At 41.1% G+C, this 16,204-nt stretch overlaps 2 protein-coding genes across 2 annotated transcripts; both read left to right on the plus strand.

Moving 5' to 3' along the window:
- Positions 1-5,236: 5,236 nt before the first annotated feature.
- Positions 5,237-8,687, plus strand: LOC149038734 (uncharacterized). The gene is made up of 2 exons (XM_089184317.1): positions 5,237-5,273; positions 5,800-8,687. Exons 1-2 carry the CDS (start codon positions 5,237-5,239, stop codon positions 8,685-8,687), a joined length of 2,925 nt encoding a protein of 974 aa, XP_089040443.1.
- A 297-nt stretch (positions 8,688-8,984) lies between these two features.
- Positions 8,985-9,764, plus strand: LOC149038735 (uncharacterized). Its single transcript, XM_089184318.1, has one exon. It carries the CDS (start codon positions 8,985-8,987, stop codon positions 9,762-9,764), a length of 780 nt encoding a protein of 259 aa, XP_089040444.1.
- Positions 9,765-16,204: the final 6,440 nt, after the last annotated feature.

Consider the following 16,204-nt stretch of genomic DNA (forward strand, 5'->3'; position numbering starts at 1 on the left):
GCAATCGATCTTCTTTTTAAAAGAACAATTATTATCAGTAAGTAATCGCTTGTTTCCTCCGAAAAAGGAAGGATTTCAGAAGTTGCAGAAATTGCCCTCGTCGCTGTGCAACCCATGCAATTTCTAGAACTTCTGAAACACGCGTGAAATATTTATTCATAATTTTACTCGGCCTCGTGTAATTAGCTATACATATCGTTGAAAATAAATTGACAATGGATCCTGTATTATAGGTTCTCGGGGTTATCCTTGCAATTTTACATCACCGTGGAAATGGCCAGGCGACTAGGTTCAACAAAATCGTCCTTAGAACTTAAGAAGGCGAAGTCCCGTCTACGCCGGGTGCTGCCGTATGGAGACCAAAGAGGTTCCCTGGTGACGAGCCCAGTTGTTACTGATATAATTAGTCTGAACTCTACAATTTTTCAAGAGCAGAAAGACTTGATAGATATCGAACGTTGCAATATCATTGTATCATATATATGTCGGTAGTATAGGAGAGTAGTCAGTGTCCTAACCTAACAGCGCAGCATTTTGTCCCTGTGGCACCAAAGAGTTCACACCCTAAAACAATAGATTGTCGGCATTTTCACTAAGGAGAACAGTAGAACATTGGACAATTAACGTCACACGACCGTGGAGTATGACACCATCACTACGACTGTAGTCAAAACGTAAACGCAGATGACATCAAGCCTAGGTATTCATAACGTGTATCTAGACGACACCCTCTTGTGATGATTTATATGTGAACTGACGTGGTTCTTTATATGAGTCTAAGAGGGATGTTATATATGTGGGGCTGTTTTTGGAAAACGCGCATACGCAATCCAATTATTCATGACAATAACCTTTCTAAGTCGTGGGAGAATTTTACAACCTTAAAGCGCAATAAAAACCTATAGGTAAACTCAAGGGTAAGATGCTAAACCATACAATACAATACAATAAGAGTATCGCGAGCGCTCAACATTCCGCGTGTCCTCGTGGGACTCGAGTTCATAAGGCACGCATTCAGCATATTGCGCAAAAACAAACTCACAAACTTTTACATGAAGAAAGGGGTAAGTTTCTAAAGAAACTGTGGTGCTGCGTCGGTGGGAGAGTATAGCAGGTAATTTAGTGTTAACAACTGGGTTGAAAACGTAAATTAGCCACCGTGAAGAGTAAAAAAGCTGACGTTTCGAGCGTTAGCCCTTCGTCAGAGCGATAGCCAGACTTTTACATGAGTTAAGTTCAAGTGTGAGAGAGGGGGAGAATTTTACAACCTTAAAGTGCAATAAAAACCTATAGGTGGATTCAAGGGTAAAATTTCAATCTAGGTGGGAGTTGTTATGCTACGCATGCGCAGTAAAGACAGACAAAATTTCACTCTAAACATGTTTTAATGGTCTTAAACCGAAACTTAAATTTACAAAAACAGAACGATCTCTAAATTGGGGTAGTTTTACGTGGCTTGTAAATTTTGGAGAACATAGCGAAATCTTTGTATGGCTTCACGCGTGGTAGAGGCTAAAAAAGTGAGCAAAAAAGTTAATTTGACCATGTTGATGGAATTTTGATAAAATCATCTCGTTACTTAAGATATCATGAATAAACATGACACTACCGTCCCTTAACTAAAAACTGTAGGAAGACAGGATCTTGGTTTCCAGCTAAGGCTTCATTCCATTCACTGTTTCTAAAGTACATGCAGCTGGCTGCTGCTCGCCACCATAGTATATTCGGACTTTCTTGGTTTTGCACAGGTCTGTTGGGCAAATCTTCTGACAGATCAAATGTAGTTGAGCTCTACAGAGAGAAAAGGTATGTGTAAGTCCATGGATTTCTTGCGTTTCATACCATTTTCTTAAACAGGTTTCTGGATGGATTGCCTGACGGCAACATTCGGTCTTTTCGTTTGAGGGTGTCACACAGATCATACAGTTTCTGTCTGAAATAAGAAAGAGAACCATTTTTTGTTTGATACTTTCTTCCTTTAAAACGATACACATACTATTAGATACTTACCATCTGAAAATTCACTAGCAACACATTCACGCAGCAACAAGTTTTGATAGAGGGTCACAACATTGCTCTTTTATGTGTAAAACTATTGCCCGTGGGTTCTAGATCTTTCATGAATTTGAATACATGAAGTGTCGGTTACATGCGGACTCTTTGCTCAATCAAAGAAAGGGTCCATGCTATTCAAAGGTATCAACAAAGTCCCTTTACTCAGTCAAAGAAAGGGTCCATACTATTCAAAGGTATCAACAGTCTTTTTGCTCAATCAAAGAAAGGGTCCATGCTATTTAAAGGTGTTAATACGGTCCCTATAACTCAATCAAAGAAAGGGTCCATGCTATTCAAAGGTATCGACAAAGTCTATTTGCTAAATCAAAGAAAGGGTCCATGCTATCCAAAGGTATTGATACAGTCTATTTGCTCAATCAAGGAGAGGCTTCATGTTACTCAAAGGTATAAATACAGTCCCTTTACTCAATCAAAGAAGGGAACCATGCTTTTCAATGGTATCAATACAGTGTCTTTGCCCAATCAAAGAAAGGGTCCATGCTATTCAAAGGTATCAATTCAGTCTCTTTGCTTAATCAAAGAAAGGGTCCATGCAATTCAATGAATTCTACATTAACAAAGATGGTTTTGTATTAAATGTCACGTTCCAAAAAATTTTCTATCATTGGTTTCTAGAAACTTCCAGTTTTTCCATTTCTTTAATAACTTTCTTTTAAACTGTGAGACCAGTATGACCTGGTATCCTTGGTTTATTCCCCGTCATAATCCCTGAAGGCCACTGTGACCAGGTTCTTCATGAGCCAGGACTGGTGTGACCTATTATCCTTGGATTATTCCCTTTTATAATCCTTCAGGGCTACTGTGACCAGGCTCTTCATAAGCCAGGACTGGTGTGACCTGGTATCTTTAGATTATTCCCCTTCATAATCCCCCCAAGGCCTCTGTAACTAGGCTCTTCATAAACCAGGACAGGTGTGAACTAATATCCTTAGATTATTCCCCTTCGTAATCCCCCAAGGCCCACTGCAACTAGGCTCTTCATGAGCCAGGACTGATGTGACCTAGTATAGATAGATTATTCCCCTTTGTAATTCCCCAGGGCTACTGTGACAAGGCTGTTCATGAGCCAGGACCAGTGTGACCTGGTATCCAAAGATTACTCCCCTTCTTAATCCCCCAGGGCTACTGTGACCCGGCTCTTCGTGAGCCAGGTGCGCTTTCCGTTCAGCAAAAATCCCTCGTTCAAAATTTTCTGAATTTTCGCTGGTGGAATGGAACATGTCCAACCGCATCCCAGAATATTTTGAGGTCACTTGCTCTGCAACACAGGGCATGCTGGATGGACTTTGTTTTGTTTCAAAATGGCTGGCTTTTTAAACATTTACACAGCATTAGAACGAGATGACACTAAGATGGTGAGCTGTACCATTCTTGACAACAATAACGATGAAATACTTCTGGCTGCAGTTGCCTGCTTATGCGGAGAACATTAAATTGCATGAATGGGTTCTTCGAAGTTACAATTCCTGCCTATTTTCCAAGCTGCTGACAAGTGAAAGTCGAAGTTACTGTACTTCGAGTAAGATAAGAAAGCATCATGACAGCCAAAGCATACTGTTGCTGGTTGACGCAAACGAACTGCATTGACGCTAAAGGAAAACACCCAAATCTTTGCACAAAAACCCATAAGCTGCACACTGATATACTGGGAGTACTTCACCTGCCATTCAGGAAGACTAACACCGACATCTGTCGTGAATGTTCCATTCACGACAGTACACTCTTTATTTAAAGAAATATATGGTTTACAAAACTTCATGTCCTGCAAATAGCTACAATGCTAATCTAGGCAGGACAAGACTTTAACTAAAGGCGTTATTAAATTACATAAGAAAAAAGAAAAGAAGAAATACAAAAACATACAGAAAGAAACACCTTACATATAAATTCAAGTACAAGGGATTTTGTTATTTGAAAAAGACTAAAATTACAACTAGAGGTATATACAATATATCAGGTTAACTTCACAAAATATTCTATTAAAAAATTAACATTCAAATAATTATCTTCATTACCTAGAACGTTAAGGAATAGTGATTTAATTTTTTTACGAAAATTAGAAACGTTGAGAGTCTTAACTGAAAGTGGAATAGAATTCCAAAGACACACCGATTCTAGTAAAAGATTTTTTCATTTTTTCAGTTCTAGAGAATTTGACAGAGAAGCATTCTTTTGCAGATAATCGCGTATTATAATGATGTTCTGTATTGATTTTCGCAAACTTATCAAGAAGACTTTTAGGAGCTGTCTTAGCATGAACGTCATACATTAAATAGCTTAACTGTTGAAAGAACAAAGACTGCAAAGGAAGGCAGTTTGATTCAATAAAAAAAGGGATTGCATGGTCTCTGGGTTTAGAAAAATAAATCAAACGCAGAGCACGTTTTTGCAGAACAAGTATCTTATTGAGGTAGGTCTGTGGACAGTTGCCCCATGCACAGATACCATAATTTAAATAAGGAGAAATAAGTGCATGATATAAATCCAAAAGAAGACGCCGTGGAATGTAATGCCTCATTTTAGCAATTATTCCAACCGATCTACTAATTTTGTGACAGATAAAGTCAATATGATGCTTCCATGATAGTTCAGAATCAATCATTATACCCAAATATTTAACAAAGTCCTTTATCTCTAGAGTTACTCTAGTATTTAAAGTTGGATTAAAAATCTTAATTTGAGGAATGAAAGGCATTCTTTTTTGGTGGGGACGAAAAATGACATAATTAGACTTTTTGACGTTGAGCGTTAGTTTATTAGCATTAAGCCATTCGCTTACTTTCTCAAGTTCATTATTGACAGTTAGTTCAAGAGTACGTAAGTTGTTATTTGCATAAGTTAGACTTGTATCGTCTGCGAAAAGATAAAAAGTAAATTCCTTGGAAGATTTATGGATGTCATTAATATATAACAAAAATAACAAGGGTCCAAGTACAGAGCCTTGAGGTACTCCACATACGATCGTTTCAGTTTCAGATATGCATTTGTCTATTTCAATAGACTGTCGGCGATCTGAAAGATATCTAAACCAAGAATTTATAACTCCTCTTATTCCATAGTGTTCAAGTTTTGTCAAAAGAATCTCATGGTTAACAGTATTAAATGCTTTCTTAAGATCTATAAAAATTCCACATGAGTACTTTCTATTGTCCATATTAGAATGAATGGTGTTCACAAGATCAAGAATCGCGTGCTGGGTACTATGTCATTCACGTGGGACAGATGTCATTCATGTCGGAAACAGAATAATAGCATAGATATCAAATAGCGATTGTGAAATGTTTGTCTGGAAATTTTGTTATTCTTATGTCTGGAAGATTCGTATCTAGCCAATCAGCATTCTTTTTAACTAAGGTGTCCCGCAAAGATAAGAAACAATTGTCTGTGATTTATTTAGCTTTCAGTCGAAGTAATCTTTTATATCAGTCGAGTCGAGGAGCTGTGACAGTTGTGAAACCTAGCGAGAATAGAAGAGGAGAAGAATAAAAATCTAGTGAAGACGAGACAGTGTGGGCTATCCTTACTAATTCCCCACATTAGTGGCACCTCCGACGGGACCTGCAGTGATTTGGACAACCTATTAGTCAATGGAAGCTAAACTGGAGGCAGAACTTCAGCTTCTAAAGCTTACACAAGGAAGGACGAAATCTGTCGTGGAGAAGGGAAATATCGAGAAGATCACTTGACATAAAGAAACTCTGGGAAAGATTGTGGCATCTATAGAAGACTTGAAGCTAGACATCGAGAAAGGTAAGCTTGAAGCAGGGAAAAGCATTGACGAAGTTGATGAATGGGGAAAAATTATCGAGCAAACGATTGATGATGTAGATAAAGAAGTAGAAGATTTAAATCGTCATCTCGAAGAAGCTGGGGCAAAAGCAATAAACAAAAAACGGGAAGAGGAAGAGGCTCTTCTAGCCAAAAGGAGGGAGGATGAACTGATCTTTGAAAAACTTAAACTTGAGCAAAAATCAAAAATGCAGTCGCCCGATCAGCCCGCCGAAAAACCCCTAAGTAAGGGAAATGTCAAAATGCCAAAGCTGGTAATTACGAAATATGACGGCACCTACGAAAAGTGGCTTTCCTTTTGGAACAAGTTCAAAGCGGAAATCGATGCAGCCGATATTCCCCCGGTTACTAAATTTGCTCATCTCAAAGAATTACTGGAAAGTGATGTTTGTGAATCAATCGATGGCCTCCCATTTAGTCCTGAAGGTTATGAACGTGCTAAAAATATCTTGAAGTCCAATTATGGCAAGACAAGCGAGATTGTGAGGGCGTATATTGATAACATCAATGGTTTACCTGTGGTAACTGGATGCATCCCTAATGAAATTCAAAAATTTTGTCAGACTTTGAACTACAATGGTCAATCATTAGAGACTCTAGGTAAACTTTCTGGGTGTTTATTTATGGTGCGTGGCGTCCTAGACAAATTGCCAGACATAAAGGCAGACCTCGTGAGCGGAAAACCGGGATGGCAAGATTGGGGTTTCGGGGACCTTATGCAGGCTTTAGAAGAATGGAAAGCCATTCATCCGATGGAAACTCTGGGGGTAGAAAAGGCAAACGAAACGTCTCCAACTCCGCCGATTTATCACCCGCCGCGTCCGCCGCGTCCCCCACGTTTGCCTCGTGACAGAAGTTTCTACGCGCGACAGGGCGAACCCAACCCACGACACGCGTGTGTCTACTGCGATCGCGTGACACACAGATCTTGGGAGTGTGAGAACGTGACATCTCCAGCGAAGTGCCGTCGCATTCTACAAAACAAACGCTTGTGCTTCAACTGCACTGGGCCTCAACACAGCGCTTCACAATGCCGAAGCCGCGCATCTTGCGTACACTGCAAACAAAGGCACCACTCATCTATTTGCGACCGACCGTCGGCAACTGGACGCCAAAGAGCGAACAACGGCGGAGTGGCTCTAACTGCAACTCAAGAAGGAGAGAAAGTCTGCCATCCAATCGTACTGGTCAAGTTGAATGGCGTGACCTGTAGAGCCCTACTGGACACCGGTGCGATTGCGTCTTGTGCTTCAGGATACATCTTGGATCGTCTAAACCTCGTACCAGCTCGCACTCTAACACACCGTATACAAACTATCGTGGGCATAGTGACTAAGCAGACAGAAACTTACAATACGCAAGTGAGTGACACTAAAGGAAACAATGCAATTTCATTACAAGTAACTAGAGTAGACCGCACTGAACTATTGTCCGTGGAAAATCCTAACTATAAGGAAATGATCAGCAAATACCGCCATCTGGAAGGCGTTTCAATGGAAGACACCGACACTAAGAACTTACTTCCGGTCCATGTTATTCTGGGCGCGAGTGACTACGCGAAGATAAAAACTCGAGAATCCCAACGCACCGGAGCTATCGATGAGCCTGTGGCTGAGTACACTCTTTTTGGATGGACCATCATGTCACCAGGAACGGAGACAGACCTGGACAAGATGTTTCTAGCGCAGACGGCCTCGAATGACTATGAAGAGCTTTACCGGATGGACGTCCTAGGACTCGAAGACAAACCTAATGGCAATCAGAGCGTTGTTTATGAAGAATTCCTTGAACAACTCAGCCGCAGCCCTGAGGGTTGGTATGAAACTGGCCTTCCCTGGAAAGGGGACCATTCTCCGTTGCCCTCTAACAAGTCTGGAAGCTTAAAGCGACTGGGGAGCCTAGTCCAACGACTTAAGAAGACAGGAAGGCTAGACGACTATGATGCTATCATACAAGAACAGCTTAATGAAGGAATTATTGAAGAAGCAGAGATGCCAGCAACTCAAAGAGAATTCTACATCCCGCACAAAGCAGTAGTGAGAGAGAGTGCAGAAACTACCAAGATGCGTATTGTCTACGATGTCTCAGCAAGAGCGTACGACTCAGCCCCTTCCCTAAACGACTGTCTGGAAGTTGGACCACCCCTGCAGAATCAACTATGGAAGGTACTCCTAAGGGGACAGTTTCATTCAGTGGCTATCGCTGGTGATATTCGCAAAGCATTTCTTCAAGTGCGTATCCGAGAACAGGACCGAGATGCACTGCGGTTTCATTGGTTGGAAAGCAAGGATCCTTTTCGTGTTCGCACGTACCGATTCACCAGAGCTCTGTTTGGTTTGGGACCCTCGCCGTTTCTGCTTGGCGGCGTAATTCAGCACCATCTGAACACTTGCAGACCTACACACCCTGATCGCATAGCAGAAATCGAGCGAGAACTGTACGTTGACGATCTCATTTCTGGTGGAGGTACTATCCAAGAAGCGAAACAAAAGAAAGCTACAGCAACTGAGATGTTCCACCAGGCCACCTTTCACTTACACAAGTGGCATTCAAACGTGACTGAACTAGAGCTCACTGAACAAACTGAAACTGGGGATGACTTAAGCTACGCCAAGCAACAACTCGGAATCAAGCCGAGAGAATGTGGGCTGCTTGGTTTAAAGTGGAACAAACTGACGGACAAAGTTGGAGTTACAATTCCAAAGGAAGTTTCCCAACCGACAAAGAGAGGGATTCTGGGAAAAGTGGCGAGGATCTATGACCCCCTTGGTCTTATCGCTCCAATCACCCTGCAAGGAAAGCTTCTGTACCGCGATGCCTGAGAAGAGAAACGTGCATGGGACGCTCCGTTATCCACCCCCCTAGAACAGCAGTGGCAGAAGTGGGAACGTTCCTTGCCGCAACACGTAACTTGTCCACGAGCACTTACCAGCGTCCAAGAACCTATCGAGGACATTAAACTTCATGCTTTTGGAGACGCGAGCAGAAAGGGCGTGGCCGCTTCTGTGTACGCCGTGGTCAAACAGTCAAGCACAATCAACCAAGGCCTGGTTACAGCAAAGGCAAGACTAGCCAAACAAGGGCTGACAATACCTCGCCGCGAACTGGTCTCCGGTCACATGGCTGTAAATCTTCTGACCAACGTACAAGATGCACTTCAAGGATTCCCTGTGACTTCGCTGCATTGTTGGCTTGACAGCAGCGTTGCCTTACATTGGATACTAGGAGGAGGAGACTATAAGCAGTTTGTGGCCAACGGGGTACGAAAAATTAGAGAACACTCTGATGTTGTCTGGAGGCACGTACCTACTCAGGATAATCCTGCAGATCTTGCTAGCCGAGGTGGACTGGTAACTGAGGAGAACCAACTGTGGTGGAAGGGACCAGAGTGGCTAAGTGATCCTGCGAAATGGCCAGCCGACCTTGTGACCGCGCCCACCGCTGAATCTAACGCAGAAATGAAAGCTACAAAGGAGCTCTTTGCCATGGCCGTTAAAGCTGATGACGATCTAGACCATCTTCTGGCCAAGCACAACTACTGGAAGACTTTGCGAGTGTGCACTTGGATTATGCGGTTCGCAAACAATGCTAGAGCGAAAAGAGCGACAAGAACAAAGGGACCCCTGACAACAGACGAAATTGAGAAGCAGAAACACCTTTGGTTGCTACGCGTACAGAGCCGGGGAAGTGAAAGCATGGAGGAAGATCGCCTGTGCCTAAACTTACAGAAGAACAAAGATGGATTGCTTGAGTGCCCTGGGAGACTGCAAGGGGTCTATCCGATATACATCCCAGACGCCACAATGTTCGCAAACAAATATGTCGAACACGTCCACAAAGCCACTCTTCACGGGGGAGTGGGGCTTACTATGGCTAAAGTGAGAGTATGTAGAAGATGACGTCCAGCTCCCTCTACTCACCCCATCTTCTTTCCTATTCCAAAGATGTATTCGCCTCCCTGAACAAGAACCATGGTGAGAGGAGACAACTGACCTACGAAAGCGTGCCAAGTATTTGAGGTCTTGTAAGGACGCTGTGTGGAGACGCTGGTCTCGAGGGTATTTGGCGGCGCTCAGAGAGCGTCACAACTGCAATCGAAAAGGCAAGGCGAGGCCCTTAAAGCCTGGTGACGTCGTTCTCATTCGTTCAGAAGAAAAGAACTGAGGAAAGTGGCCATTAGGAGTGGTCGTTAAACTATTCAACGGCCGTGATGGAATTGTACGTGGAGTGAAGCTGCGCGCAGGGAAAACGTTTCTGGAGAGGCCGATTCAACACCTTTATCCCATGGAACTAGCATGCGCTAGAGCGCCGGAGAGAGCTGAAGTCCTTACCCCCCTGAATGCTAAAGCGCCAGTTTTTCGTCCACGGAGAGATGCTGCGGTTGCCGCAAACTTGCGTATTCGTGACGCTATAGAGAGTGAAGAACTTTAAAACTAAACACAGGACAGAACTGTGCGGATGGACGGAGAATATAAAGTGATTTCAGCGAACTTTGACATTCATTACTTTGTTTTGTTTTGTTTCTGATTTCAATTTAATTATTAATTAAGCTAGCCGTTTCCTCTGTTTACATGTGCTTCCGTTTGGAAGGCACATGGGGGGAGTGTGTCGGAAACAGAATAATAGCATAGATAGCAAATAGCGATTGTGAAATGTTTGTCTGGAAATTTTGTTATTCTTATGTCTGGAAGATTCGTATCTAGCCAATCAGCGTTCTTTTTAACTAAGGTGTCTCGCAAAGATAAGGAACAATTGTCTGTGATTTATTTAGCTTTCAGTCGAAGTAATCTTTTATATCAGTCGAGTCGAGGAGTTGTGACAGTTGTGAAACCTAGCGAGAATAGAAGAGGAGAAGAATAAAAATCTAGTGAAGACGAGACAGTGTGGGCTATCCTTACTAATTCCCCACAATTCACACACATTTCGATAATTCCAGAGATTACGTCCAAGAGGGCACACTCAAAACATATTCCTTAGTACTTTAAAACTTATCCCAGAATTTTCCCATTCCATTCCGTTTTGGACTGGAAATCTTGAAAACTTTGGTTGAATGGAAAGCGCCCCAGGACTGGTGTGACTTGGTATCCTTAGATTGTTCCCCTTTTGTAATCCCCTAGGGCTACTGTCACCAAGCTCTTGGTGAGCCGGGACTGGTATGACCTGGTATCCTTGGATTATTCCCCTTTGTGATCCCCCAGGGCTACTGTGAATAGGCTCTTTGTAAGCCAGGACCAGTGTGACCTGATTTCCTCAGATTATTCCCCTTCATAACCAAAGGGGCCCTTCGTCTTGAATTAAAGACACAAAATATAAGAGTGTAATACGCAAAGAACCATTCAGTTTGCCATGTTCTGTGTTTGAAAATAAAGGTGACCCTGATTGGAGAGCAGAGGCTTCAATGGCGTATTGTGAGGCCTGCTTTGACAAAAAGAAGTGAAAGCAACCGGAACAAGCAGTGAAGGATCCAGTGGCATTCAGGGAAATGTTTATCATTCCGCATAATGACAAGAACGGATGTCTAGTGTTAAAAAGGTTTGAAAAAGGTAGGCATTCAAAAACATGCGTGGCAAATTTTTTTTCCCTCCTGACCATTCTCCAAACATGAATTTAATATGCACCTGTCATTTTATGTTCTGTGTGGGAGTGTGGGTGAGGGGGTTGGGGGAACTCCCCTATGTACGGTACACCCTTTCGTTGACTAGATGGTCAATGAACTACAATACAAATATAGATAAAAAATCACTTTTATTGAAAAAGTCTGCATAGAAGTCTTTGAAACTTGGTCCTAGTCGCTATGCCATAAATTAAGATGTCCTGACCTCACAGCAAAAGTACGCAATCAAACCTCCCACTGAAGTAATGGATTTTATGATCAAATGTCCATCCATTGCCTGCACTCCCTCCCCCAAAGTCTAAAGATTGCATTGGCAGTTGCATTGGGCGATGGCAAGCACAGACAGCCCAGATGTAATGAATATTGTTATGCATGGATCAATTCAAACTTTCAACATTCCCCCGCTTCCCCCTCACCCCAACCCCCGCATACCCTAGGGGATTGACAATTTTCGTGCTAGTGGGAGAAGGGGATTTTACTGTGGCCTTACCGGTGTGGGATATTTCAACCGCATATATGTATTTGTTTGGCACTCAAGTCACCCAGAGTACATGTGGCTCTCATAGAAAGAAACATAAAGGTATTTATGAAGATTATTAGAGGGTCCCAGTAACATCCCTCTCTAACAAGAGCTTGTCATCAAAGTATAATCTGATTGTATCTTTTCCTCAGCACTGTTAGCCAAGCATCTGATGAGAGTGAGTTTGAAAGCAACGATGCTGCTGCTGATGATGAAAGTTTCAGCCAAAGACTCTTCGCAAATAAGAAAAGAAAAGAGTGCCCTAAGGGTGAAAGTGGAAGAAAGACATTATGGAGTGACAGTCTGGTGGGGGATTTTGTGGACATTTTTATATCCAATGATTATTACAAGACCAAACTAATCTTAACATAACCAAGAACCAGAAAAATGGAGAAATGTGAGAACATGTACTGAAAGTGCTTCAAATAATTCTAGCAGCCATGCCTACACAGCAACCTCATGTAAAGTCACAACACCGGCCAACACGCTGGTATCAGAAAATGAAAGCAAACGATATGACAATCATATGTCATCTTCTGTTACTCCTGAAAATTACATATACCAAAATTTTTGGTACTGGGTTTTGGTGACAGATGTCTTGTTGAGTTTAGTGTGACTTAAATTTCATTGATATTGAAATTCCTGCAACACAACTAAGGCTAAACACAGAGAAGAGAAGTTCATATGGTGGTTCATACAAAATGTTTCATGCTCAGGAAAAATATCATGTATGCAGATGCCCTTAGGAAAACATTCCTTGTGCATGAAAGGGTTTGGGAAATAAAATAATTTCTATACCAAATGACCAAATGACCAACTCACCAACTCACCTCTTAGGCATAAAAGTTCAATGGTCCATTCCTAAAACAAGTGCAATGTTTTTACAGTCATTGTTATTGTAAACTTTACCCCGTTTACTGGGGATACCACTCAAATGAATGAGAATCTATCAATAAAGTTGATCAAGCTGGACAATTTTTATTCCCCTTGCGAATTCACTCAGTTACAACGGGTGTGTAAAGAGCTACTCTGGGAACTCTAGGCGAAATTCCAATTCATATACTACGTTTTAGTCTCGCCCAATTTTACAAATCCAGTTGACAACGATTTGGATAAAACGACGATGTTTATGCTTAAAGATCGTCAAACTTCCTCTAACGCTAATAACACCAAAAACAGCTACTCGTTTTCTGTTCAAGCCAACAGACTCGCCAAGGCCTCAAGCGTGAGTTGCTGGTACATTATCCAAACTATGGAATTGAAATTGATTTTAAAAGAGAAGTATCTTCAAAGGAGACTTGCTTTTACTCCTACTTCTATTGCAACATTTAATCCAATTATCTACCATTTTGAACTGTTACTACAGCCCCTAACTGGAAATCACGTTACTCATTGCTACTTTGGAAACACTAAAAATGGCTCCCGAGCGAGTACAACGTTAGCAATGGACGATGATTTTGATCCAATCACTGTATTCAATTTGCCAAAAGGAAAAGGACTGAAAATGGTACGGCTTAACTCAAGGTCAATCATAAGCCAAGAAGAGCGGGAATTCGAGACCCAAGAAGCCCTGGAAGTTCATGGAAAAAATGGACATGATTTTTAAAGATAACCCAACCATTGACCAACCACATCTGTGGGATAGGAGCTCCAGTGAAGTGAAGTCTACAATGGAAGCTCTCTAGAAAATGTTAAGGTGTTTGTTGTTGTTGTTGTTGTTGCTGTTGTGTTTTTATGTTATCAATCAGAACAAGTTTTTAAGAATTTCATTTTGTCTCTGTTAGTTTTCAAATCATACACCAAATAAATATATTATAAGTGTATCTTTACTAGATAACCTGCCAGTTGAAGAAAAATGATGAGGATGGGAAGGAGAGTTAACTAGAGGTTTTCAGACTGTGTGGCGCGTGTAGATGTTAGAGTTAATTTTTTGTTTCAGTTAAATTTTATTTTTCGGTTGTTTTTAGGTATGTGATGAATGATAACGAGTTTTAAACAAGAAAAAAATAAGTTGAACTGAAACAAAAATTAACTGCAACATATTCATTTACTATTATTTACTGTTATAATTATCTTTATTGCTAGGAACAGAAACCTCAGAAAATGGCTCAGAACTGAATCCTGAGAAAGAAAGTGATGTAGTCTCAGACACTAATGATAGTAGTTCTTAAAAAGGAAGAGATCTAAGTGCATCACAGGTGCCAAACCAGAAAGTTCCAAGAAAACAAAACCGGAGTGGTCAATTGAAACAGTGTGTGCAAGTCTCCGTGAATCCTCAGAAGCTGAGATGGAGAGGTGAATACGGCTCTTCAGTTTCAACGTTTTCAAAATGTTTGTAGCAAGAGTTAATTTGGAGACTGTATGTGCTATCAGTGATAAATAGACAGAATACAAAGAGATTACAAAACACTGGTATATTAAAATGATTGAAAAGAAACTGTTGTTCCTGTTAAAACAATCATAATAGTGGTAATAATGATGATGATGATGTTGATAATGATAAAAAAATTGATAATGATAATCATTGTTGCCATTTGTTAGACTCTTGCTGTATAAAGTTAGTTTTATTGTTTACTGGTATCCTTCGCAGATTTGACGAAATGAGTTGTTGAGTTACCTGGGAGCAACCAAAGAGCTATTTATGCTTTTAAAATTGGTTGGATTTATTGTTGTAAATAAACCAAACAAACATTATGAGTACAAACTAAACTAGACTAAACTAGACAGGTTCTGTTTCTGTAATATTGAATCACCTCATGAAATAAATATAACGCAACGCTTGACCATCATTGGTGACGTTTATCAATAGTTGGGTCTCTTCTAACAGCAACATGAAGATATGTCAGTGACTTTTTTGCTGTGGTGTTGAAATTGGTATATGTGTGTCATCGATTGCTCCAGCACACACGGGAAACACCCATTTCTCCATATAATTAGCTATCCCACGAGCAAGTTCATCTCCTTTAGCAATTGACAGATACTTTGGCTCAAGTTTTCTCAGCATTGCAGTGGCTACCTTGCGGGTACAAATGCAAACAAGGTCCCTGGATAAACCAAACGTTGTTCTGTAACAGTGCAGTTGAAGCAATGAAGTACAAGAACAGACCCACTTTCTTTTCTACTTCAACAGCTTTTTTCATCTTTGTATCTTACGATTTCAGTTCTGGATTAAGTTCTTCATAAAGAAATTGAAATTTTGCCCTGGACTAGCAAAAGTTTTCGTACCATTCTTGGGCTGAAAACTCGTTCAATGCAAGCTGAAACCAAGCACCTGTTCTAGGAAGCTGTCATATGGTTCTCTCGATAGTGCATTAGCTCATTATGATGGCCACTAAAAAGCATTGACCACTTGAAAATTTTCCTTCTCCGTTTTCTTCTGAAGCGGTTCAATATTTCTGCAGAGTTTTCCCCTGAAAAGGAAGTCACTCTCCTCATTAAAGGAAATGGTAAAAGAGTGGCAGCCATAATGGAGGCCATATTTCTTTCCTTCACGCACGCTTTTGTGTATTTACCACTAAGTGATAAGGAAAGATACCGAAGGCTCAAATAAATATCTGGTCCAGACAACAAGAATCAGCAGTGTAAACAGTGTACAAATTACGAGGCCCTGGGGTTCTTTCCATCATAAGCCTAACCTGATCGTTACCCATGTAAACAGTTAAAAAAAATTGGTCTTGACCACTTTTTAATGGGTCTGGACCACATTTTTTCTGTAATATAAATGGGGCTTTAAACCCGACATTGATGCAGTATCGATGTGGGCAAAGGAAAATAAAATGAAAATACATCCAGCAAAGACAAAAATTGCAAATTCAGCAAAACAATATCTTGACCTTTCAGTTGACGGCATGCAACTCACTGAGGTTGAGTCAGGACGTGTCTTAGGAGTGTATGTTGATAGTCATCCCACCTGAAACGAACAAACTGACCCACTGCACCGAAAACTACTCCAAAGAATTGCAATTTTAGCAAGAGTTCGGATATATACGGACCAAATATTGATTGCTTCTCTACAGTGCAAATATTAAACCGCTCTTTACTTATTGCTGTACTGTTTGGAGCAACTGTTGCCAAACCAACTTAGACGAACTGTTTTAACTTTAAAAACACTGCACACAATTACTTTTGGATAGTCTAGTGTTTGTAAGGTACATTTCGTGTGTCATACATAACATAGGTAAGCACGCAATGGGGTCGGAAGTTTA

The sequence above is a fragment of the Pocillopora damicornis genome, chromosome 10 (assembly GCF_964200805.1).
Source record: "Pocillopora damicornis chromosome 10, jaPocDami1.2, whole genome shotgun sequence".
NCBI lineage: Eukaryota > Metazoa > Cnidaria > Anthozoa > Scleractinia > Pocilloporidae > Pocillopora > Pocillopora damicornis.